Source organism: Entelurus aequoreus, linkage group LG01, assembly GCF_033978785.1.
Source record: "Entelurus aequoreus isolate RoL-2023_Sb linkage group LG01, RoL_Eaeq_v1.1, whole genome shotgun sequence".
In the NCBI taxonomy this organism is placed as follows: Eukaryota; Metazoa; Chordata; class Actinopteri; order Syngnathiformes; family Syngnathidae; genus Entelurus; species Entelurus aequoreus.
The window spans coordinates 45,447,916-45,473,890 of NC_084731.1; the positions used below are offsets into that span (position 1 = coordinate 45,447,916).

Consider the following 25,975-nt stretch of genomic DNA (forward strand, 5'->3'; position numbering starts at 1 on the left):
TTTAAAGTGACTTTTATCTCCAAGACAATACATCGGTGACACACTTAGCTACTGAGCTAACGTGATAGCATCGTTCTCAAATGAAGATAGAAACAAAATAAATAAACCCCTGACTGAAAGGATAGACAGAAGACCAACATTACTATTAAACCATGTACATGTAACTACACGGTTAAAAATTCTCAGCCTGGTAAGGCTTAAAAATGCTGTTGCTAACGACGCTAAGGCTAATTTAGCAACTTAGCAACCGGACCTCACAGAACTATGATAAAACATTAGCGCTCCACCTACGCCAGCCAGCCCTCATCTTCCCATCAACAGCCGTGCTCACCTGCATTCCAGCGATCAACGGCGCGACGAAGGACTTCATCCGTGGGTTTGGCGGCAAGCATCGGCTAGGCGTCTGCTATCAGGGTAAGTAGTCCTTGTTGTGTTGCTGTAAGTATTGTACTTAGCCGCTAAGACACCGATCGATCCCACCTACAACGTTCTTCTTTGCAGCCTCCATTGTTCATTAAACAAATTGCAAAAGATTCACCAACACAGGTGTCCAGAATACTGTGGAATTTTGTCGAAGAAAACAAGAGGCTTTTCTATCGGGTCCGATGGGGTCCAACCACTTCCGTTGCTTTTGTGACGTCACATGCATAAATCATATCCAAAGGAGTTTTTCAACCGGAAGTGTGGCGGGAATTTTAAAATTGCACTTTATAAGTTAACCCGGCCGTATTGGCATGTGTTGCAATGTTAAGATTTCATCATTGATATATAAACTATCAGACTGCGTGGTTGGTAGTAGTGCGTTTCAGTAGGCCTTTAATAATAATGGAGTTCCCCTAATAATTATAAAAAGTAGGGATTTCCGATAATGGATTTTTTGCCGATATCCGATATTCCGATACTGTCCAACTCTTAATTACCGATACCGATATCAACCGATACCGATATATACAGTCGTGGAATTAACACATTATTATGCCTAATTTGGACAACCAGGTATGGTGAAGATAAGGTCTTTTTTTTTTTAAATTAATAAAATAAAATAAGATAAATAAATTAAAAACATTTTCTTGAATAAAAAAGAAAGTAAAACAATACAAAAACAGTTACATAGAAACTAGTAATTAATGAAAATGAGTAAAATTAACTATTAAAGGTTAGTACTATTAGTGGACCTGCAGCACGCACAATCATGTGTGCTTACGGACTGTATCCCTTGCAGACTGTATTGATATATATTGATGTATAATATAGGAACCAGAATATTAATAACGGAAAGAAACAACCCTTTTGTGTGAATGAGTGCAAATGGGGGAGGGAGGTTTTTTGGGTTGGTGCACTAATTGTAAGTGTATATTGTGTTTTTTATGTTGATTTAATAAAAAAATAAAAAAATTAAAAAAAATAAAACGATACCGATAATAAAAAAAACCTTACCAATAATTTCCGATATTACATTTTAAAGCATTTATCATCTCTAATAAAAAGTCATGAATGTCGAATAAAATGAACATGTTACCTGTGTACTAAGTAAGTAGTGTACTTTGCAGTGGATTATGGAATTATGCACATTCAATCAGCATTATATTTGTCTTTTCCCTAAGATTATGTTGCAAGCTTTTTAAAACTATATGCAAGTTGTATATTCTAATGTTTATTTCTTGTTGTTCCTTATTATTTATTATTACTCACTCTTTGTCCAGGAGCTGTTTGACAGTCAGGTAGGCCCAAACCCTCTGAAGGTTGCTGTCATCCGTGGACTCTGTGGTTCCATTGGCGTCCGAAAAGACAATACTGGCGTTCCTCTGCAGAGTCCAAAAGTTAGCGAAAGTCAGTCACAGAACATCACAGCTGACGTGCAGCGTGTCAGAGGGACGCTTACAGAGATGGCCACAACTTGTGGAACGAAGGTTTCGACGTCGTTGTCAGTTATCTGACCGGCCACCACGATCTCAGAACCGTTGTAATACTGGCTGAATTTAGTCTGGGTCAGATTGGCGCTGCTGGAGTAGCTCATCGTCACGTTGGTCAACAGGGGATTGGCCACCTCGTCGTAGAATCCCTGTTGAGTATTGAATGCTGCATAAAAGCTGTTTTAACATAATTAAGTTACTAGTGTACGATAACAAAACAAAAAAAATTATTAGTTCCCATTTAAATAATTCGGGTTTTTCCCTCAAAGCCTTCCTGTATCCAGAGACTTACTCTCTGAGTTGGTAAACAAAAACTAAAAACACACAAAAAAATGATTTTGTTATAATAGGTACAAGAAAGGAAAAATATTGGTCTAATAATTTTAGTATCGTTTATGTACTGATTTTATAATAGGTATGAATAGTATCGACATTTGGCTCGATCACTCCTACTATACATTGAAGCTTTAGCAGTTAGCTTCTTGCGTCATCCTGCCTGGTGTGTGTGTTAGTGTGTGTGTGTGTTTGTGTGTGTGTGTGAGTGTGGCATGCTTAGCCATTCCTTTTCCTCTGGTCCTCCAGTGATAATAATACCTAGAAGAAACTTAGTTTATTTCCCACCATGGTGGTGAGGATTAGTATCTTAAAAGCTCGATGATACGTTAGCATGCACTTCCTGGAAAACTCCTGCATGTGTGTAACAGGGAATATGGAAATGTAATTGTGTCTCTCTCAGAGTACATCTGATCAGCTGGGCTCGACAGCTTATCAGCTTGTCAAATAATTAAGAGGAATAAATGAATAAGAATTTAAAATCAAAGCAACATGTGGAAAACAATAAAGTAATTACCTTCAACTGCAAATCTGCATCAGAGTCCTCATAAATCCGCCGTGCAACGCCGTTGTTCTGCAAGGACATTCTCTCCAGGAATGCAAAGTTGACGTCAAAACCGAAACCAAGACAGTAGAGCGGGAATTTGTCCTGGATGGCCGCCCTCACGTTGGATTGTATTTGCTCCAGGTTGGTCACACCTGCAGGAACAGAATCACAAAACTACTGTATTTCCCCCCAGTAAATGGACCATGAAAATGACAATGAAGCGAGTGGAACCTCCAAAAAGTTTGGTTGACTTCCTAGTTCTTCCAATTTCAAAAGTTGACATGAAACCTTTGCCAGTCACGTCACAAAAACTATTTTTTTGGCTTCTGAAGCATATGTTGTTTTAGGGATGACTTCAAATTGTACCACATTTGTGTCATGTGACATTTGCACTCCATGTGAAAGCGTGAGAATTGCTCACCTGAGGTCGGGTCTCCATCGGTGAGGAGGATAAGAATGGAAGCTGAGCCTTGCCTGGGCTGCTCGTTCAACATCCGGGATCCCTCAAGCAACGCTGTGTTAATATTTGTGGCTAAAAGACAAAGACTATTATCATTAACAACTCCAAAATATTCCTGATTGAAGTGCAAGGACGTCACCTACATCCTCTGTCTTTAATGTTACTTGCAAACGTTTTGGCGCTTTTCACGTTGTCTGCGTTGGCCTGAACAAGTTCTCGTTTCCAGTAAAAAAGGTTGCTGTCGAAAGTGATGAGACCAAAGTAGTCCTCCTCCGCCAGGTCACTCAAGATATGCAGCAAAGCCATACGGGTCTGGGAACAAACATTTAGCACTCCATTTAATTATGTTACGCTCGGCTTCTTCCTACTCCTTTTCAGACATGTTGAATTGTGCAAGTTGAAACATGTGACGTTTCTTAATGTAATTTGGTAAAGGGATCTTGTCTGCTCATTTCAGGGGCTTTTAAAACGATTTTGCATCCCAATATATATACAGCACAGGCCAAAGGTTTGGACACACCTTCTCATTTAATGCGTTTTCTTTATTTTCATGACCATTTACCTTGTCATGTTCTTCCTTCGTTTTCGAAGATGACAAGGTGACTTCACGTTGATTTGTGTGTGCGAAGATGGCTGATGAGGCCAATCCTTGCGCGGAATGACCGGCTGCAGTGAGGGCAGGTTATGGCTGGGGGGTGGCTGGCTGAGAGGGAGGAACTGTCTCTGGTCTTGCAGAGCTGTCGCTTCTGTTCGGCTTCATGGATGCGTTTTTCCTCGAAGTCTGCTACACCATGCCAGACTGCAGAGCGCCAGTTTGAACGGTGTTGGGCATCGGCTTCCCAGGTCTCTGGGTCCAGACCACAGCCCTTGAGACTGGCCTTTAGGGTGTCCTTAAAGCATTTCCGCTGTCCGCCGTGTGAGCGCTTTCCATGGTGCAGTTCACCGTACAGGAGCATTTTTGGTAGGCGTTCATCTGACATCCGGCAGACATGGCCAGCCCATCTCAGCTGGGAACGCTTGAGGATGGCATAGATGCTCTCCATCTCAGCCCTGTGGAGGACCTCAGTGTCTGGGATCTTGTCCTGCCACCTGATGTTGAGCAGCCTCCTGAGGGATCTCATGTGGAAGGCGTTAAGCTGTTTAGCATGCCGGCTGTATACAGTCCAGGTCTCACAGGCATACAGCAGGGCGGGTAGGACAACAGCACGGTAGACCTTGAGTTTGGACCGTAGGCTAAGCCCTCTGCGCTCCCAGAGAGAACTGCAGAGTCGGCCAAATACAGCACTTCCATGCGCTATCCTATGCATGACCTCCTCGTCGATGTTGCCCACGCGTGACAAGGTGCTATCCAGGTAGACAAACTTTTCAGCAGCATTGAGGTCTTCACCATTTACGCTGATGAGGGGCTCAGTGTACGGGTCTCCAGGAGCAGGTTGATGCATAACCTCTGTTTTCTTTGTACTGATGGTGAGTCCAAAGTCTGAGCATGCTGTGGCAAAGTTGTTCATGCTCAGTTGCATTTCCAGCTCGTTAAAAGCATTCAGGGCACAGTCGTCCGCAAAGAGGAAGTCGTGAACCTTGGTGGTCTGTACTTTTGTCTTTGCCTGGAGTCTTCGCAGATTAAACAGCTTGCCATCAGTGCGGTAGCGCAAGTCTATCCCCATGTCCCCAGACCGGAAAGCATCTGTCAGCATGGCTGAGAACATCATACTGAACAGAGTGGGTGCCAGAACACAGCCTTGTTTGACTCCATTTTCCACATGGAAAGGCTCAGATGATGCGCCGTTGTCCTGGACTTGTGCCTGCATTCCATCATGGAATTCACGGACCATGTTTATGAAGATGTTAGAGCAGCCAAATGTGGCCATGATCTTCCAGAGGCCCTCTCGGCTGACAGTGTCGAAGGCGTTCGTCAGATCTACAAAGGTGGAGTATAGAGTGACGTTCTGTTCTCGGCACTTCTCTTGGAGTTGGCGAGCGGCGAAGATCATTTCGACTGTACCACGACCCTGCCTGAATCCGCATTGGCTCTCCGGTAAACACGCTAATAAATGGACGATGGAGGCGTCTTTGAACTCCTGTGGCAGCTTCCCTTGGTTCCACATGGTGCAGAATAGGTATACCAGTTGTTTGGTCAGAGGTGGTCCACCAGCTCTGTAGATTTCTACAGGAATTGCATCAGCACCAGGTGCTTTGCCATTTGGAAGTCCTCTGATGGCTTTGATGACCTCAGCTTCCGTTGGTGGTTCGTCAAGGGAGGTGTTGACAGGGACTTGAGGGAGGCGTGCAATGGCTTTGTCATTAATGGCTGAGGGGCGGTTGAGAACACCGTGGAAGTGCTCAGCCCAGCGCTCAAGGATCTTCTCTCTGTCTGTGACCAGTGTGCTGCCATCAGCACTGAGGAGAGGAGGAGACCCTGATGTTGTGGGCCCGTAGATGGCCTTGAGGGTGCTGTAGAACTTCTTGTTGTCATTCTGGTCTGCATAGGACTGGATCTCGTCAGATTTTCGGCAGAGCCAGTCGTCCTGCATCCGATGCAGCTCCCGCTGGATGGTTGCTTTGATGCTCTTGAGGGCAGACTGTTTTTGAGAGGATGTTGGATCACTGAGGTGGGCTTTGTGCAGACGACGTTTCTCCTGGAGAAGATCTCTGATGTGATCATCGTTCTCATCAAACCAGTCCTGTTGCCTGCGGGCTGTAGGTCCTACTGCATTGAGAGCAGCAGTGTAGACGGTGTCTCTGAACGCAGCCCAGTCCTACTCGAGGTTCCCTGAGGGTTTCAGGTCCTGCAGAGGCATTGGTGAGCCTGGAAACGTTCAAGCGCTTCGGAAGTTTGGAACCTTGAGGCCTTCTGGGAGGCTGGATCTTGATGTTCAGCTTAGACACATGGAGCCTATGGTCAGAGAGCAGCGCCCACCGCGGCCCCCTTCAGCCTTCTTACGATGGGCCATTTTGCATCCTAGAGAGCGGGGACAAACATTTTCTATTGGCCCACTTGAATCTTAGTCAGCCGGTTACCACGGCCATACCCCAGCGCCGGGGTCGTCCGCCCGCTCTACCTAAGCCCCATGATAATGTTTTGCATCCTTCTAAGCAGGCCCCCGGGACCTTAGACAGTGCAGATACCCTACCGGTCCCCCCTGCTGGCGTTAGTACCAGTCCGGCGCACCCGGTCTGGTCGGCCCGTCCGTGCCCCTGTCCATTGACCGTTTATTTTTCTTTGTGATGGCGAATTCTGGGGGGACGTGCGTAGTGGTTGATTTAAGGACATAATTCACCACACCTGTTACTTGACTTTGTCATCATCATTCACTGTACTGTTCGATTGTGCACATGACAATGTTGTTCTTGTTTAGCATTCATATATGCAGTTAAGAGCGAGTAATTCGGCGCGGCCCCTTTAAGTGGCCGTCAGGAGATTCTCCAAAAGGTGGGGGTTTGTTGTTCCCGCCATTTTTGAGTGTGTGTGATGTAAGCGTTCATTCTTGCTGGTTCTTGATGAATAAACGACGCACACGTTTTTGTGTGTCAATGATACTTCAAGTTGTCTTGCTTTCACGCTACAAGCACAACAACAGTATAATTGTTACCCTGCAGGAAACAACACAACAAAATGGTGTACCTGTTCCATTTTGCGGCCATGCATGGAACCGCTTTGATCGATGACAAAGACCACATTCTTTGGTATGCGGAGAAGACTTGAGGGAGCAAAGTGATGCACAAAATATCCTTTTGAGCGCTGAAAAAAAGGTTGAAAAACAATCACTGAAAGTGTGTGCAATACTGGAATAATAATATAAGTAATCTGCAACATTTGGTACAGCTGCAGATTCCTTATGGGTCCACTAGAGCAGGGGTCCCGAATATATTTTTTTGCACCAGGGACCGGTTTATTGTAGGTACTATTGTCACGGACCAGCCTTTCACGTGTGGCAGATAAATAAAACAAAAAATAAGTGCATAAAAAATATTGTAATGCTGAATTAGTGGCAGCCCTTGACTTTTTTTCTTAGCGATGGGAAGGTCCCCGGCAGGTTGGTGGTACTTGCTCTATACCAAGGGTGTCAAACGTACGGTCCGTGAACAGGTTTTATCCGGCCCGCGGGATGAGTTTGCTAAGTATAAAAATGAGCCGAAATTATTGAATGAAAGAAATTGCTGTTCTAAATGTGTCCACTAGATGTCACAAAAGCAATACCTTGGAGATTATGCTACATATTTAAAAAATAATAATAAACCACATGATCTTAGTGCATCAGTCGAGGAAAATGAGCATACTACATAAATAACACCCTGTAATTTGATTGTATTATTATGTTTTTATCTTGATAGATTGAAAATGAACACCAATGAGTTGACAGATGAACATTTTCACATAATTTATTCACAAAGTATAAATAACGACAAATAAAGATAAAATACTCTTAACGCAACATGTAAGTGTAAAAAAACCCAACAACATTATGAATTGTACATGTTCAGAATGTGCTTGTTCTATTTTTAAACAAAGAAAACAATCTGAAGTTGTCTTTATTTTTAAGTTATCGTGCCGTGATTTTACCAGTCCGGCCCACTTGAATGTAATATTCAGCCTGCTTAACATTCTTTAACTGAGGACTATCAACGAGAGCATGTTATAAAAGAATATACACTTTATTTCAATATGCCAGAAAAAGTCCTATCCCTATTCTTCAATTGATGTACCAGGATTATCTAGATATAAATATCACATTACATTACAAAACATCTTTCTGATCGCTATTTTCCCGCTTGTGTCTCATCGGTTTATAGTGAAAGCAGCCACATTTTACCACGCTACGGAATGGCCAGTGGGTCAAAAAGGAGTCAGGTCGTATGCGCGTTAATCGCCGCGTTAAAAAAATTACTCCCGTTAAAGGAATTTATAGTTAACGTTAACTTTGACAGCCGTAATTATATTAATAATATATTGACGGTTGTGTCTTTACCTTGATGTCCCCCAGAGACTTGTGTCTGTTGACGTCATAGACTATGACCAGATCTCCATTTAAACCCTGTTCTCCACAGCTGTCACATGTTTTCTGTTGGTCCACTGTGGGGTAGAAATAAACCCAAGCCTGCAACGGTTCAAACGTCAAATAGTCAATAATTGGACAACAGACGTATCAGTATTGACAAGCAGTGATGGGCAAGCTACTTGGAAAATGTAGTAAGCTAAGCTATAAGTTACTCTCGATTAAATGTAGCTAAGCGACGGGGGAAGCTATCTGCGGACAGCAAAAGTAGCTTGTTACATCAAATCCACATTTAACAGCATTTATATATATGGGCCCACATGTCTAATATCAATGTTCATGTAACTGAGAGTGTACAAATGGAACCAACAAGGGTCCATTACTATTAACTATCTGTCATTTAGCTGGGGACACCCTACATCTGCCTCTATACTTTATGTATTAATTTAGTTTGCCTTCTCTTTGGCTCACCCCTATAATGGTATTAATTGTCTCTACCAATAGTAAAAAAAAAACACAGCATCTATCTATATCTTGACAAAAAAAACAATGACTTGCGTGATGTTTGGGAACAGTTGTAATGGGTAATGGTTATGTGTAGTAAAACTTTTAATGAACTCAACCCACCTTAAAGTGTGTCCCTAAATGTGTGTTCCACAACTTAGATGAAGAGAGCAGTTATCATTTTGGTTACAGAGTAAACAACTAAAAACTAGGGTTTTGGGCAATTTTTTCTCTAAACGCATACATGTGTCTAAATATGGCCAAGGACACGCATTATTGTGGGTTTCTTCATCACTAAAGGAAAAATCTAATCTGTGGAAGAGAATTCTTCTGACATTTTCAAGTATGTTTTTTTTTTTGTGTGTCCTCAGCTTGAAGCGTCCCTCTGTCTCTGACTCCCTCCTCGTCATGTGACTGTTATGATTTTGCTTAGTAGTTTCGATGCCCTGCCTTATCTTGCCTTTGATTGGCCAGTCCAGAATGTTTCGCCCTAACCTTAGCCAATTGTGACTCATCATACGAAGACCAACCAATCATCATAGATGTTCTCCGTATGTATGAATGTCCTTATTTATTTAGGTCATTGTATTTTCTTCATTTTTTTGGGTGCCTGGATTTGCAGTCCATTTTCTCTCTTTGTTGCTTGTAGCTTTGAGGTAAGCTACCTTGCTACATGGCTCTAAAAGTAGCCAAGCTACAGGAAAAGCTACTTTTAAAAAAAGTAGCTAAGCTACCGCCAAGCTACTGTAAAATGTAGTTAAACTACGTACTGTAGCTTAGCTACATGTAGATTTTTACTGCCCATCACTCTAGACAAGGGGGGTGCTGAAGGACAATTGCGTCCCGCAGTCTGTTTTTAAATTAGCCCTCTGCATGTTGTAAAAATAGAATAAATTCATTATTGATAAGTTATATTATTTAATATTACACTGATTTGCTTTTTTACCTGTCAAACGAAGCTAAGATGTTGTTGTTTCGTTATTAAGTAACATTTTCTTTACATCTTTCTTTCAACACAAAATTAGTTGCAGTACATTTTTCTCCATGTGACCCCCAATCTAAAATGAGTTTGACACCTCTGCTCTAAATTGTTTATAGGTGTGATTGCTTATTTATACTGTTATATGTCCTGTTATTAGCTTGGGACCAGTCCAGTTTCCGTCTCTTACCCCAAAAGCCAGCTAAGAAAGGCTCCAGCCTGACTGGAAAGAGGCCAAGCGCTACAGAAAATGGATCAATGTTTTACCTGTTTGTCTGCAAGTGTTTTGGTGATAGCATTAGCCAGAGCATTGGTGCTTAGTCCTCCTTTAATATCCATGTAATTGATGCCAGCTTTCTCGTGAATGTACACGTCGACCTGGAATTTCAGACAAACAATGTCAGACTAATACATGGTAGAAAACCAAGTGAGCGCCTCATCACCACCAAGAGTCACACCTTGAAGTCTTTGACGGGCTGCATGGGGCGAGCGAAGATCTGCAGCTCATACTTGCCCAACCTGCGTCTGAACAGTTCCTCGTAGGTGAGTTCAAAGGTCACCTTTTTCAGCGGAGCCACTGTCACGGAGGTCTTGAACTCCTCAAGAGTCCTCCCCACGGAGCTGTGATGGGAAGTGAAGTGAAGTGAAGTAAATTATATTTATATAGTGCTTTTCTCTAGTGACTCAATGCGCTTTTACATAGTGAAACCCAATATCTAAGTTACTACTGAAATGAATTTTTTTTATTTAAACGGGGATAGCAGATCTATTCTATGTGTCATACTTGATCATTTCGCGATATTGCCATATTTTTGCTGAAAGGATTTAGTATAGAACAACGACGATAAAGATTGCAACTTTTGGTATCTGATAAAAAAAAGGCTTGCACCTACCGGAAGTAGCGTGACGTAGTCAGTTGAACATATACGCAAAGTTCCCTATTGTTTACAATGATGGCCGCATGAAGTGAGAGAGATTCGGACCGAGAAAGCGACAATTTCCCCATTAATTTGAGCGAGGATGAAAGATTTGTGGATGAGTAAAGTGCAAGTGAAGGACTAGTGGGGAGTTGAAGCTATTCAGATAGGGAAGATGCTGTGAGAGCCGGGGGTGACCTGATATTCAGCTGGGAATGACTACAACAGTAAATAAACACAAGACATATATATACTCTATTAGCCACAACACAACCAGGCTTATATTTAATATGCCACAAATTAATCCTGCATAAAAACACCTGCGTGTTTGTTATGCTAGCTCCTAGCTCCTCTGCTAGCTCCTAGCTCCATAGAACACGCCAATACAATTCAAACACCTGATCAACACACACAATCACTCAGCCCAAAAGACCGTTTACCTAACCCAAGGTTCATAAAGCTTATATATTTTTAAAAAGTTACGTACGTGACGCGCACATACGGTCAAGTTATCGAATGTTTAGCAGCCAAGGCTGCATACTCACGGTACCTGATATTCAGCTGGGAATGACTACAACAGTAAATAAACACAAGACATATATATACTCTATTAGCCACAACACAACCAGGCTTATATTTAATATGCCACAAATTAATCCTGCATAATAACACCTGCGTGTTTGTTATGCTAGCTCCTAGCTCCTCTGCTAGCTCCTAGCTCCATAGAACACGCCAATACAATTCAAACACCCGATCAACACACACAATCACTCAGCCCAAAAGACCGTTCACCTAACCCAAGGTTCATAAAGCTTATATATTTTTAAAAAGTTACGTACGTGACGCGCACTTACGGTACGGTACGTGTTATGCTAGCTCCTAGCTCCTCTGCTAGCTCCTAGCTCCATAGAACACGCCAATACAATTCAAACACATGATCAACACACACAATCACTCAGCCCAAAAGACCGTTCACCTAACCCAAGGTTCATAAAGCTTATATATTTTAAAAAAGTTACGTACATACGCAAAAAAAAGCCAAAGCTGCATACTCACAGTAGCACGTCTGCGTCTTTGTCATCCAAATCAAAGTAATCCTGGTAAGAGTCTGTGTTGTCCCAGTTCTCTACAGGCGTCTGTGTATCCAAATCAAAAGTCCTCCTGGTTAGAGTCTCTGTTATCCGAGTTCTTCCATCTTGACTGCATCTTTCGGGAATGTAAACAAAGAAGCGCCGGCTGTGTACTGTTGTGGCTGACTACGTTCGAAAAATACGTCCATTTCGCACCGACAACTTTCTTCTTTGCTTGCTTGGCTTCCTTCTCCATAATGCAATGAACATGATTGAAACAGATTCACGAACACAGATGTCCAGAATACTGTGGAATTATGAAATGAAAACAGAGCTTTTTCGTACCGGCTTCAATGTGGAAGGCATACCCGTGTTCGTCGGGCTACGTCACGCGCATACGTCATCCTCAGAGGCGTTTCGAACCGGAAGTTTAGCGGCAAATTTAAAATGTCACTTTATAAGTTAACCCGGCCGTATTGGCATGTGTTATAATGTTAAGATTTCATCATTGATATATAAACTATCAGACTGCGTGGTCGGTAGTAGTGGGTTTCAGTAGGCCTTTAAACCAGTGTGGGTGGCACTGGGAGCAGGTGGGTAAAGTGTCTTGCCCAAGGACACAACGGCAGTGACTAGGATGGCGGAAGCTGGGATTGAACCTTGAACCCTCAAGTTGCTGGCACGGCCACTCTACCAACCGAGCTATACCGCGAAGGAAACCTTACAGTACTTGGACATTCCTGATTTTTCTTTTTTTTTGGCTTTTTGCACTCCAAAGTATTTGTTTTGACCTTTATTTTCACATACATGAAACGTTCCAAAGATGTAAAAAAATAAACTTTCATATTACCTGACAAAAAGTTAAAAGCTTAACTAATTAATTTTTACACTTGTATAAAGGCAACATTGGAGTTCAGACTGTTTTGATATAAACGCTTGCATTACATGTAATGTTATTTTTTCTTTGCATGGAAATAACCAAACCAAACATAAATAAATACGTAACAAAAAAATAATATTTTCTATTCATTTAGATTTTTGATGATCCAAGTACCCATAGGTGGATTAATGACCGGGCCTGCCGGGCCCAGGCCCAGGGGGCCAGAGGCCCCAAGGGGCCAGGCCAACTTGGCCCCGCGGCCGCGACCCAAGCAAAACTACTTTTGCAAAAATAATAATCTTAAGCCCCAAGGGGCCAGGCCAACTTGGCCCCGCGGCCATGATCCATAGAGGGTAAGAGGCCCCAAGGGGCCAGGTCAACTTGGCCCCGCGGCCGCGACCCACAGAGGGCCAGAGGCCCCAAGGGGCCAGGCCAACATGGCCCCGCGGCCATGATCCATAGACGGTCAGAGGCCCCAAGGGGCCAGGCCAACTTGGCCCCGCGGCCACGATCCATAGAGGGTCAGAGGCCCCAGGGGGCCAGGTCAACTTGGCCCCGCGGCCACGATCCATAGACGGTCAGAGGCCCCAAGGGGCCAGGCCAACTTGGCCCCGCGGCCACGACCCACAGAAGGCCAGAGGCCCCAAAGGGCCAGGCCAACTTGGCCCCGCGGCCGCGAGCCACAGAAGGCCAGAGGCCCCAAGGGGCCAGGTCAACTTGGCCCCGCGGCCACGATCCATAGAGGGTAAGAGGCCCCAAGGGGCCAGGTCAACTTGGCCCCGCGGCCGCGACCCACAGAGGGCCTGAGGTCCTAAGGGGTCAGGCCAACTTGGCCCCGCGGCCATGATCCATAGAGGGCCAGAGGCCCCGAGGGGTCAGGCCAACTTGGCCCCGATCCATAGAGGGTCAGAGGCCCCAAGGGGCCAGGCCAACTTGGCCCCGCGGCCACGACCCACAGAGGCCCCAAGGGGCCAGGCAAAATTGGCCCCGCGGCCATGATCCACAGAGGGCCAGAGGCTCTCAATCATTATTATCAAAGCTAATTCTCAAATTGGATGGATCACACAACCTCACTCACATATTCTTTATCAATTATTAAAGGTTGTTTCTGAATTTTGATCACAGAACTTAATGCAAATATTCTTGATTGATTGACAAAGCTCATTCTCAAATTTTGATTACACAACCTTACTCTGACAAATTATCATTATCAAAAAGCTCTATCTCGAATTTGGATCACAGAATCTCACTCAAGTATTCTTAGCTGTGCCCCTCCCCCATCAAGTCTTTCATAAACCGGTCTGTTCTTTTAGAATCTCCTCATTTGGTATTTTGAACTCGTGAGAGACTGCTCAAAATTTGGTTTCCTTTCCCTCAGTTCAGACTCAGAGATAATTTGAAATCATTCAACAAGAAGTTTAACGCGCGCACACACACACACACACACACTTGAGTTGAGCATTACTTGGAAATTCTTATATTTTCCATTTTGCTGTTATTATCAGCATCTTCCCATTTTGTCCTTTTCTTTCGAGAAAGTTTACAGTCTGACATTTGTCACTGCTGTCAGTTAATAACTTTTTGGTCTTTGACCCATTTTGTCATTTTCTCGATTCGATCGTCACTGACCACTCTCTCCTGTCTGGCAGACATCGTTGCTGCCATCATAGCTAGCAAGCTGCCTGCAGCGGGTCATCCCTATGTTCCCCGTCCCTATGTTACCCGGGTCCTATGTTCCCCTCTACCGGGGAACTAAGGACCCTTTTTAAAAAAAAGGGTTCTATGTTCCCCGCTGCGGGGAACGTACAACACTTTTTCCAGAAAAGGGTTCTATGTTCCCCGCTGCTTCCAATGCGCGACTAAGTAAGACGCACGCAGACACGCATGACAGAGACGCGTTTAAGTTGTCGAAGGAAGGAAGTTCGCGTTTGAGTTGCTCTATCTGCTGCCGCACGCCCTGTGACAGGTTAGGTTTAGGAATGGTTTTGGTCAGGGCACAATTTCGCCAAAAAAGTGCTCCACAACGCCCTGTGACAGGTTAGGTTTAGGGATAGTTTTGGTCAGGGCACAATTTCGCCAAAAAAAAGTGCTCCACAACGCCCTGTGACAGGTTAGGTTTAGGGATGGTTTTGGTCAGGGCACAATTTCGCAATTTCGCCAGATACAATGCAGGGAACATAGGACCCTTTTTTAGAAAAAGGGTCCTAAGTTCCCCGGTCGCATACAAAGACCCAGGAACAACCGGGGAACATAGGACCCGGGGAACATAGGACCCGGGGAACATAGGCACGCTCCCGCCTGCAGATAGCAACATTTTGGTGTCCTTTGGGAAAATATTTAGAAAGAAGACAAAAGTACACACAGTTGTACAACTATTATCTTTATGATCTTTTTTTTGTTAGTTTCTCTGTTACTGTGTGTGGCCAATTAAGCGACTTTTGGCCATACCTGGCTGGTGACATTTAGCGACTTTCTGGTTGATGTTAAGATTAATAATAGCAACAGTTCTCTTCATCTTAATGCAATTTATTGTGTCTGTCTCTCCACATTTTGCCATTAGGTACTTTGAGCTCTTGTTGGTCAGTCACTCTAAGGTACATTGTTGCTGCCATCATAGCTAGCAAGCTGCCTGCAGATAGCGACATTTTGGTGTCCTTTGAGAAATATTAAGAAAGAAGACAAAAGTACAAGACATTGTACGATTACTATCTTTTTAAAATTATTTGTTTCACTGTGTGATTGACCGACTTTGCCGCTAGATTTCGCGTCTTTTGGCCATACCTGGCTAGCGACTAAAAACATCATTTAGCGACTTTTTGGTTGTGAAGATAAGTGGTAAAAGCAGATCTTCCTGTTGGTCTTCCCACATTTTGCCATTTGGTACTTTGCACTCTTCTTGGTCACTCCAAGGCATTTGTCCCTGCCTTCAGCTAGTCACTTGGCTCTTTTGGAATATATTTCACTGTAATTGGCTCTCTCTCTCTCTTTCTCCTCAGTACAAATCAGCCTGTTCCCTTGCCATTCATCACTGACCACTCTGCTCTCCTGTCTGTCAGACATTATTGCTGCTTGCAGATAGCTTGGGGTCCTTAGAGAAAATATCAGAAGAGAAAAGTACACAATTATCTTAATTATCTTTTTTATTCAGTCAGTCCTTCAGTGAGTCCCAGTGTGTTGGCGATTAAGCAACGTTGGCATTCAATTAGCGACTTTTGGCCATACATGGCTGGCGACTCAAAAAACTAGAAAAAAAGTACAAAAAGTTGTACAATTAATATCTTTATTATCCTTAATTCCCCTGAATCCTAGAGTGTGTTGCAATTAAGCAACTTTGCTGCTAGGTTTAGCGACTCTTGTTTTGGGCATACCTGGCTAGCGACTACAAACATTATTCAGCAACTTTTTGGCTGTTAAGATTAACGTTAATAAATTAAATCCTAATACAATTTATTGTGTTGGTCTCGCCATCTTGCTATTAGGTACTTTGAATTCTTGTTGGTCTCTGCTAAGGTATCTGGCTGTTGTCTTTGCCTTCAGTTAGTCACTTGGCTCTGGAATATATTTAACTGTACTTGGCTCTCTCTTTCTCCTCAGTACAAATCAGTCTGTTCCCTTGCCATTTAGACATTTTCTTGATTGGATCATCACTGACCACTCTGCTCTCCTGCTGTCTATCAGACATTGTTGCTCCCATCATAGCTAGCAAGCTGCCTTGGTGTCCTTTGTGAAAATATTTAGATAGAAGACTAAAGTGCACAAAGGTGTACAATTATTATCTTTTCAAAATATTTGTTTCACTGTCAGTGTGATTGACCGACTTTGCCGCTAGATTTCGCGTCTTTTGGCCATACCTGGCTAGCGACTGAAAACATCATTTAGCAACTTTTTGGTTGTGAAGATAAGAGGTAAAAGCAGATCTGCCTGTTGGTCTTTCCACATTTTGCCATTTGGTACTTTGCACTCTTGTTGGTCACTCCAAGGCATTTGTCCCTGCCTTCAGCTAGTCACTTGGCTCTTTTGGAATATATTTCACTGTAATTGGCTCTCTCTCTCTTTCTCCTCAGTACAAATCAGTCTGTTCCCTTGCCATTTAGACATTTTCTTGATTCGATCATCACTGACCACTCTGCTCTCCTGCTGTCTATCAGACGAATCAGTTGATTCTCTGCTCTCAATTGTCTATGCTAGTAAGCTGTTATTCTCTGCTTTGGAGTGTTGATGCTGGGTTGCTAGTTTTCTAAATCACTTCACACACTTGAAGGAAGCAGCACCGATCATAAACACACAAACAAACTCACACACACACACACACACACACACACACACACACACACACACACACACACACACACACACACACACACACACACACACACACACACACACACACACACACACACACACATAGTTGGTTTATCTGTTGTGATAGGCAAAGAGCCAATGTGCAAAGAAAGAAGGGAAATATGGATCATAAACGTTTAAGTGGAGGAGCTAGAAAAAAAATTCAGCAAGAAAAGAAAAAAAAGGAATCAGTTTTACTTGAGAGTGTTCCAAATATCTCCAGCTTCTTCAGTACAAAGACATCTGCTGAAAGCAATTCTATAAATGCTACTGCAAATTCAGCTAAGGTTAGCAATGCACCTGAGCTAGCATGTAGCTCCCAAGATCCTGAGACCACTACAAGTGTAGACACTGAACCAAATGCTTCTGATGCTTATGATTCAACCAATTCAGCAGTAGCCAGTTGCTCGGATGAATGTGAGGTCACTGCACCTCTGGACAGCATAGAAAATGAGCTGAATCTTTCTTCAACACCATCTACAGTGACAACTCTACCTAGTGATCCCGCTAAATGGGCTGAGACCCTCACTGAGTCAATGAAGGAAGTTCTTATTCAAAGAGGTGCAAAATCATTTCACAACCGTCACAGCCATTATCCAGCTTCTGTGAGGAACAGTGGGCTAGGAGGCAAAACCCGATGCCTAAACAATGAACATTTTACTTCACACTTGCCCAATGGACAACGAGTACAAAGAGAGTGGCTGATGTACTCTCCCTCTACTGGTAATGTTTACTGCTTTGCATGCAAACTGTTTTCCCCAAAAACGCATTCTTTTGTGACAGGCTATTGTGATTGGAAACACTCAGAAAGATTTGGTGAACATGAGCGAAGTGCTGAGCACATAACCTGCATGCAAGCAGTCTTGAACCGCGCCAAAGGTGCCACAGTTGATGCAGACCTGTTCAAACAGTTTCAGGCAGAGAGCAGCTATTGGAGGCAGGTGTTACAAAGAGTTGTTGCAGTCATTAAATTCCTTGCAGAAAGGGGCCTTGCATTTAGGGGTAAAAATGAATCGTTAGGGTCTCCTCTCAATGGGAACTACCTTGGTATTCTGGAGGTCCTGGCTGAATTTGATCCCTTTCTAAAGGATCACATCAGAAAGTTTGGGCAGATGGGTCGAGGTAATACCTCATATCTGTCCTCCACCATTTGTGAGGAATTCATTGAATTGATGGGTGCAAAAACCAAACAGGCTATAGCAGATGAACTGCAAGCAAGCAAATACTACTCTATCATTGTGGATTCAACCCCAGATTTATCTCATGTGGACCAATTGACATTCATATTCCGTTTTGTTAGCAAAGAGGGCAGTGTTGTTGAACGCTTTGTGGGTTTTGAGCCCATTACTAGCCATACAGGTGAAAGTTTGGCTAACTGTGTCATGTCTGTGTTGGAAAATCTAGGGTTAGAGCTGTCAAATTGCAGGGGGCAGGCTTATGATAATGCCAGCAACATGTCAGGGAGGTATAATGGGTTGCAGGCTCACTTAAAGAAAAGCAACCCATTAATACACTATATTCCATGTGCAGCTCACTCTTTGAATTTGGTGGGAGTCAACAGCATTGACAGATGTGGAAATGAAGTCTCTAAGTATTTTGACTTGATTCAGTCTATTTACAACTTCACAACTGCATCCACACACCGATGGGACAGGGTATTTGGCAATTCCAACATAGATCTCACACTTAAAGCTTTATCCAACACGCGTTGGAGTTGCCGTGCAGAATCTACCAAAGCACTGTGGCAGAACTACAGTAAAATAAAAGCAGCACTACAGGTTATTTCCACTGATGACACAGAGAAACGAGACACACGAACTGAAGCTGACAGTCTAGTGCGGAAGCTGGATTCACTTGAGATGGCCTTCATGGCAGGCTTTTGGGACACTGTTCTGTCCAGATTTCAGGCCACAAGTCTGCAACTTCAAAAAGCAGACATGGACCTTGGTACAGCAGTTAGATTGCTGGAATCTCTGCGCACCTTTGTTCTCTCCCAAAGAGATCTATTTGATCATTTTGAGCAGAAAGCCTTAAACATGTTGGGTGGCACCCCATCTTACAGGGCTGAACGGACGAGGAAACGTAAAAAGTTTGCTGATGAATCAGCATCCCCAGATGTTGTGCTTGAGGGAAGGCAACTGTTTCAAATAGAGACATTTATTGCCTCTATTGATCAACTGAGTTCAAGCCTTAATCACCGTCTGGAGGCCTACAAACATCTGAACAATTTGTTCAGTGTCCTTTTCTCTTTGGATACAGAGTCCAATGCTTCAGTCCTTCACAAGGCCAAGATTCTCACTGAATCATACCCATCTGACCTCAATGAAAGTCTTGGACAGGAGCTTATACAGTTCAAATCTTTTATACAGCTCAACAACACTGATGAGGAGAGGACCCCTTCAGGACTGCTCAAAACAATAATACATTTTGGACTACAGCCTACGTTTCCTAATACATACATTGCGCTACAGATTTTTCTCACTCTACCGGTCAGTAACTGTGAGGGAGAACGCTCATTCTCTCTTTTGTCAAGAGTAAAAAATGAGCTGCGCACAAGAATGACTCAGAAAAGATTAAATGCGTTATCTCTAATGGCAATTGAGAGTGAGCTGACAAGAGAGTTGGACTTCAATGATGTGGTGGATGATTTTGCAAAATTGAAAGCACGAAAGAAACCCCTTGCTTAAAGGTGCACTGTGTAAGATTTTTAGGTTATTTCCAGAATTCACCCATTCACTAATGTTAGGCTACCTGTTTTCATGAATACTTACCACCACCATAAAATTCTAAGTATCCATTATGACTTGGAGAATTGCACTTTTGCCATTTCTGGGAAGTGTCACCTGGATTGTGAAGATAGGATTGACTTTAGGCAGAAGCTTGGTGCTTTCTCTGGCAAACTGAACCTCAAGCTTCATTCTCTGCAGCTTTGCATTCTTGTGCAGACTTTCATCCACAAGGAACTTTTCAACTTCCCCACTATCGTGAAGGGGCCATCAAAAGATTTCAGTGTGTCCAGCATGTCTAGTCTCTTACTCTCCTTTCTTTGAGCCATCTCTTGTTTCTCATCTGCCCTACTCTCGAATTTTGCCTTCATGAATTTACTCCAGTTGAGTTCAACCTCCCTTTTTGCTTGTGCTGCTGCCTTGAAACCTCTGAAGCTCCTGGCTCTTCTGTAAAATTATTGACCTATTGACTGCGTTCAGTGTGCCCAACTTCTTCAGTTTGTAGTCCACCTTGCCACATTGTCTCTCCATCCCAATGTTGTGCACAGGGGTGCCATCAATGTTACTAGCCTGTTCACTGACAGGGTCCATTGGGAAGGTCTCCTCATCCATCCTCTGCCTGGCCAGGACAGTCTTCAGATGGGGCAGCATGAGATCTGTCAGCTGCTTCACTTCATCCAAGTATTCGGCAGCCACGTCTGACACTGAGTTCAGGACATGTCCAGTGCCTGTCCAGCCACTATAGCATTCTTGGAAATGGGCTATCTTGACCTGCATGCAGCCCTTGTACCATGAACTGGCCTACACCTTTCTTTGTGGTGCTCTCCGATGCATGTTATCATTTTACCTTTCTCCTTCTCCTCAAGCTTAACCACAAATAGATACAGACTTTGAGCCTCAATTTGCTGCACAGCTGCCGTTATGCCAATGTGTTTTCCTAAGATATTATTTTATTTTTAATGATAGAAGGGAGGAAAAGGGGGCAAAAATCATGTCCGATTTAGTTTTTTGGGTGGGTTGGGGGGTTTATTTCATGATAGCTACCAACTTCCAATACATAATATCTCTCAAATGACCCAATGCACCATCACTGAAGTGGGCGTAATCATTTTCAAAAATGTTTATTTTTAGGCCATTTATCCCCTCCCCCTGTGTCTGTGTGAAACCTGTGCTTGTCAGTGTCTGTGTGGTATACCTAATAGTGTGTGTGCAGTATGTGCACTCTTCTGTACAGTACAGTGTGCATGTCTGTTCACAGTATACAGTATTTCTTGCATAGTGCGTGCGTGTGTGTGCGCCCACACGCGCGGGGGGTTGAGGGGCCAAGACCATGTCAGGCCCAGGGGGCCAAAATTTCTTAATCCGCCCCTGCAAGTACCTGACAATGCCAGCACTTTCGCCACGGGACACAGCCTGTGTGTACTGCTGCTGAGCCGCTTCTTTAGCCTTCACCTCGCCATCGTACACCTGGTCATCCATAAACCTGAAGAAAGTCAAGCAGGAAGGGGATTCTGTAATCATTTGTCAAATTGTTTGAAGTTTGTATGTTTTCTTCGTGCATGTGTGGGGTTTTTTCCGCATATTCTGGCTTCCTCCCACAGTCTAAAATGATGCATACTAGGTTATTTATATAGACTCTAAATTGTCATATATTGAATGGTTGTTTGCCCGCCTCTTGCCTGAAGTCATTGGGGTAGGCTCCAGTATTTCTGCGACCCTAATGACGATAAGCGGTATAGAAAATGGCTGGATGGATTGTTATTATTATTATATAATGTCATGAATCTTCTTCACAAAAAATGTCAGATTCCTCTCAAACTGCCATTAAAATAATTATTCTTTATTTCTGTCCTCTTTTAAGGCTAACTCAACTATTTCCATAAAATACCTTTTGAGGAGTATTTGATTACTATTATTGTTATTCAATCAATCAATCAATCAATGTTTATTTATATAGCCCTGAATCACAAGTGTCTCAAAGGGCTGTACAAGCCACAACTACATCCTCGGTACAGAGCCCACATTATTATTACCAATATTATTATAATATTATTATTATTATTATAGTATTATTATTTGTATTCTACTCATAATTGTTTATTGTTATTCATATTATCATCATCTTCATCATATATTTGTATTATTATTCATTATTATTATAATTATTTTTTGTTCATTGTATTATCAGCATCATTATTATTAATATGATAAAAATTACAGTAATAAAATACATTAATATTATTATTGTTAGGACCTGAGATTGATTTTCATGCATTGATTTTCCCACAGTGGCAGATTTACAACACAAAATGAAAATAAATATAACTATTATTATTTTTATTTTTATTTTTAATTTTGAATGTTTTATTTATTCTACTGCTTGTCCCTTTATTTTTATTTTTTATTTTTAGCAAAAAATGTTTTAAAAATACTTTGGCCAGACACATAAATATTAAATATTTTATGACCTTTTTGTTTTTTGTAAACATTTAAATGAATAAAAAACACTTATTGTAAATATTAAAAATAATAAAAAATATTAGATTATTATTATTTCTATTGATATCATTATTATTAAGCCCGGAAAGGGAAAATGATTCTCAGAAACATTGGTATTTTCTATTTTACATAAAACAAAAACTCACACTTAAGGTCCTAAAACTGCTAAGTCTTTTTTTTTGTATATATATATATATATATATATATATATATATATATATATATATATATATATATATATATATATATATATATATATATATATATATATATATATATATATATATATATATATATATATATATATATATATATATATATATATATATATATATATATATATATATAATTAGACACCTGTATCTATTAAAACTACTTTAGTCTAAAACATGCACGTCAAATACTTTTTATTTTTGGTGATTTTAACCTTTTAAAAGTGAGTATGTCTAAGTAACTTCAGTGTTTTGTCTTTTAAATAAATCCAAAATATTATGAAGTAACCTAATTAGACAAACACACACACACACACACACACACACACATGTACGCACACACATACTTAACTATACACTCCCCCATCCAAGCAATGATAGCAATACACACTTATGTCAGTAAGGGAGCTGCCCTTGCAGTAAATATTTTTTCTTTCATGCTTTAAATGGGGAAAAGCAGCACCATCTGGTGAATAGACATTTTAAAAATGTCTGTATTTGAAGAGGTTTGCCATTTAAAGTGTCCAAAATGTATGTGTTTTCTCGACAATATGCAGAGTGCGTGCGGTGACGCTTGTTCACTGTGCGAACCGCACCCACATTCTGAATTTGCTGATGAAGGCATTCTTGGGAATCCGCACGTGGAACTCCACCTCCGTCGATTCGTCTTTACGGTTGACCACACGGCTGGTGATGACGGTGGTGGCGTAGCGAGTGGTCACTGTGGAGTTGATGTGAAAACTGTAGATCTCCCAGTCGTCCTGAACAAACACACAACATGTCTGTGTTGAAAATGGCCGCCGACTGCCCGGTCTGAGCAAAGGTCAAAGGGCGGCGGATGCTAAAATCTCATTGGTCGACGACGGGGGAGTCACGCTCGTTTTCATGGTGGGCCACATTGTTGCAACTGTGATATATGTTCATTTTGCATTTGTAAACAGGTTAAAACCAATCTAAGAAGATACAGTCGTGGTCAAAACTTGTCACTTGTAAAGAACATAATGTCATGGCTGTCTTGAGTTTCCAATAATTTCTACAACTCTTATTTTTTTGTGACAGAGTGATTGGAGCACATACTTGTTGGTCACAAAAAACATTCATGAAGTTTGGTTCTTTTATGAATTTATTATGGGTCTTCTGAAAATGTGACCAAATCTGCTGGGTCAAAAGTATACATACAACAATGTTAATATTTGGTTACATGTCCCTTGGCAAGTTTCACTGCAATAAGGCGCTTTTGGTAGCCATCCACAAGCTTCTGGCAAGCTTCTGGTTGAATGTTTGACCACTCCTCTTGACAAAATTAGTGCAGTTCAGCTCAATTTGTTGGTTTTCTGACATGGACTTGTTTCTTCAGCATTGTCCACACTTTGGGAAGGCTATTCTAAAACTTAAATCTAACCTGATTTAGTCATTCCTTTACCACTTTTGACGTGTGTTTGGGGTCATTGTCCTGTTGGAACACTGAACTGCGCCCAAGACCCAACCTGCAGGCTGATGATTTTAGGTTGTCCTGAAGATTTTGGAGGTAATCCTCCTTTTTCATTGTCCCATTTACTCTCTGTAAAGCACCAGTTCCATTGGCTTCAAAACAGGCCCAGATCATAATACTACCACTACCATGCTTGACGGTAGGAATGGTGTTCCTGGGATTAAAGGCCTCACCTTTTTTCCTCCAAACATATTGCTGGGTATTGTGGCCAAACAATTTTTGTTTCATCTGACCACAGAACTTTCCTCCATAAAGTCTTATTTTTGTCCATGTGATGTCAGATGAAACAAAAATGGAGCTGTTTGGCCACAGCAGATTTGGTCACATTTTCAGTAGACCCATAATAAATTCATAAAAGAACCAAACTTCATGAATGTTTTTTGTGACAAACAAGTATGTGCTCCAATCACTATCACAAAAAAATAAGAGTTGTAGAAATTTTTGAAAACTCAAGACAGCCATGACATTATGTTCTTTACAAATGTGTGTAAACTTTTGACTACGACTGTATATACAGTGCATCAGAATGTACATTTAAAGTATATCCAACGACAACGGGCATACCTTGTTGGGTTGAGCACCACCAAAAGCCAGAAGCAGCCCAAAAATGCTGACTCGCACCACAGTTCTCTCCATGGTGACCGCTGTCAGAGTGTAGCCGGGAGCACCTGAAAAGTTGCCTTTTAAACTCAAACAAAGCATCAATGTTTGCACAACGTATGGTTAAAGGGCAAACTCTCTTTAAACTACACACACAAACACACACACAACATTATTATTTTTTTACAGCAGTTTTTAATTTAGATTTAGTCATAGTTTTAAAAATGTATTTTAGTTGTTGTCATATTTTAGCCATCTGAATTGATTTGGTTTTAGTTTAGTTTTGGTCGACTTAATTTCTCGACGTTTTAGTTGAATAAAATTACAGTAAATTTAGACTAAATTATAAAGTATAAAGGATCACACATCTTGAAAGTTGTCTTGAAACCACTTTTATTAAGGTTACCCTTTTGTTTTCATGTGGGTTTTTTTGTTGTGTACTAGGCAAAGGGAAGGAGGCGACACCAAAGCAGAACTGCGGTTTAGTAGGTTTATTCAAACCTTTGATGAAAGTGTGGGGTGTGTATGCTACCACTAGTGAGTGAATGCGGACGATGTGTGGAATTAACAATGTGGATTTTACCAGAGAATGTTGTCGGTGCGTGTTGAATGTATCTTTCGTCGAGTCCAAGGGGGAAGGCGAAAAGGCAGTCAGTAGGGAGGCAAGCAGTCGGGGGCTGGAGAGAGGCAACAATTCCCGGGTCCAAGCAGTGGTCGAGGATCGGGGAAGGCAAGCAAAGCTCCGGGAGGAGGTCGTGAGGCAGGACACAATCACGGAAGACTCTGTGGAAGACACAAAGACGGGAACGAGGAGAAACACAAAGAAGGAACGAGGGAGGGGTGCCAAACGTGATGCTTACTCAGGGAAGATTGGCTACGTTCTGGCGAAGGTCTCCTGGGTCCACTGGCTTTTATGCCGCTCCCTCTCGTCAAGTCCAGGTGCGCTGATGCACAATTGTCTGCAGCCTTGTTGCTGTGTGGGTGTGCCGCGCCCAGGGGCCTGTCCAGACGAGCAGCCAGAGGAGGAACTCTGACAAACAGTTGCAGGAGGAATGCGGGTACGAGTCCGCGCCGTGACATTTTTTTGCCTTTTGGTTCGGGACCCTTTGGGACTGTGTGACAAGGGGTGGCACTTTCGTGACTTCTGCGGTGCTTTTTTGTGAACTTTTGGATCTGCCTCCCGGGAACTCTTTGGCGATGGAGACCAGCTGCTGGGTCTCTGCCACACCAGAGTCTGTTTGGAGAGACTTGAGGAGATGCGGTTGAAGAGACAGGGCTGCGGAGCTGGCGCTGAGCGCCTGGACTTCACAGTGTCTTGGCTGAATGAGCAGGTATCGGACACCTCGGTCTCGTTAGACGCATCCTCGATGCAGACTGGACACTGGCCGAGAGTTGGTGGGCGGCCGAGTGTGGAGTCGGCTCTCTTGGTTGCTTTGTTGGGTCTGCTCCTGTCTTTGGCCATGCTTCCCCCACCCCAGCAAACGATGGCGTGGAACAATTTGAAGGTT

General features: G+C 42.5%; 1 protein-coding gene across 42 annotated transcripts in view; it reads right to left on the bottom strand.

Annotated features, from left to right (window-relative positions):
- The window catches only part of LOC133653094 (inter-alpha-trypsin inhibitor heavy chain H3-like), a 55,811-nt gene extending 31,270 nt beyond the window's left edge, over positions 1-24,541 (bottom strand). For all 42 annotated transcript variants that reach the window (XM_062052408.1, XM_062052388.1, XM_062052398.1 and 39 more), the window contains exons 1-12: positions 24,432-24,541; positions 22,976-23,136; positions 21,043-21,147; positions 10,189-10,351; positions 9,998-10,108; positions 8,221-8,349; positions 6,876-6,992; positions 3,397-3,565; positions 3,215-3,325; positions 2,764-2,945; positions 1,883-2,062; positions 1,693-1,805 (exon numbers count right to left, since the gene is read on the bottom strand). In XM_062052408.1, the coding sequence (XP_061908392.1) occupies positions 1,693-1,805; positions 1,883-2,062; positions 2,764-2,945; positions 3,215-3,325; positions 3,397-3,565; positions 6,876-6,992; positions 8,221-8,349; positions 9,998-10,108; positions 10,189-10,351; positions 21,043-21,147; positions 22,976-23,136; positions 24,432-24,503 (1,613 nt within the window). In that variant the 5' untranslated portion in view covers positions 24,504-24,541. The remainder of the gene's footprint in view (positions 1-1,692; positions 1,806-1,882; positions 2,063-2,763; positions 2,946-3,214; positions 3,326-3,396; positions 3,566-6,875; positions 6,993-8,220; positions 8,350-9,997; positions 10,109-10,188; positions 10,352-21,042; positions 21,148-22,975; positions 23,137-24,431) is intronic.
- Between the last annotated feature and the right edge of the window lie 1,434 nt (positions 24,542-25,975).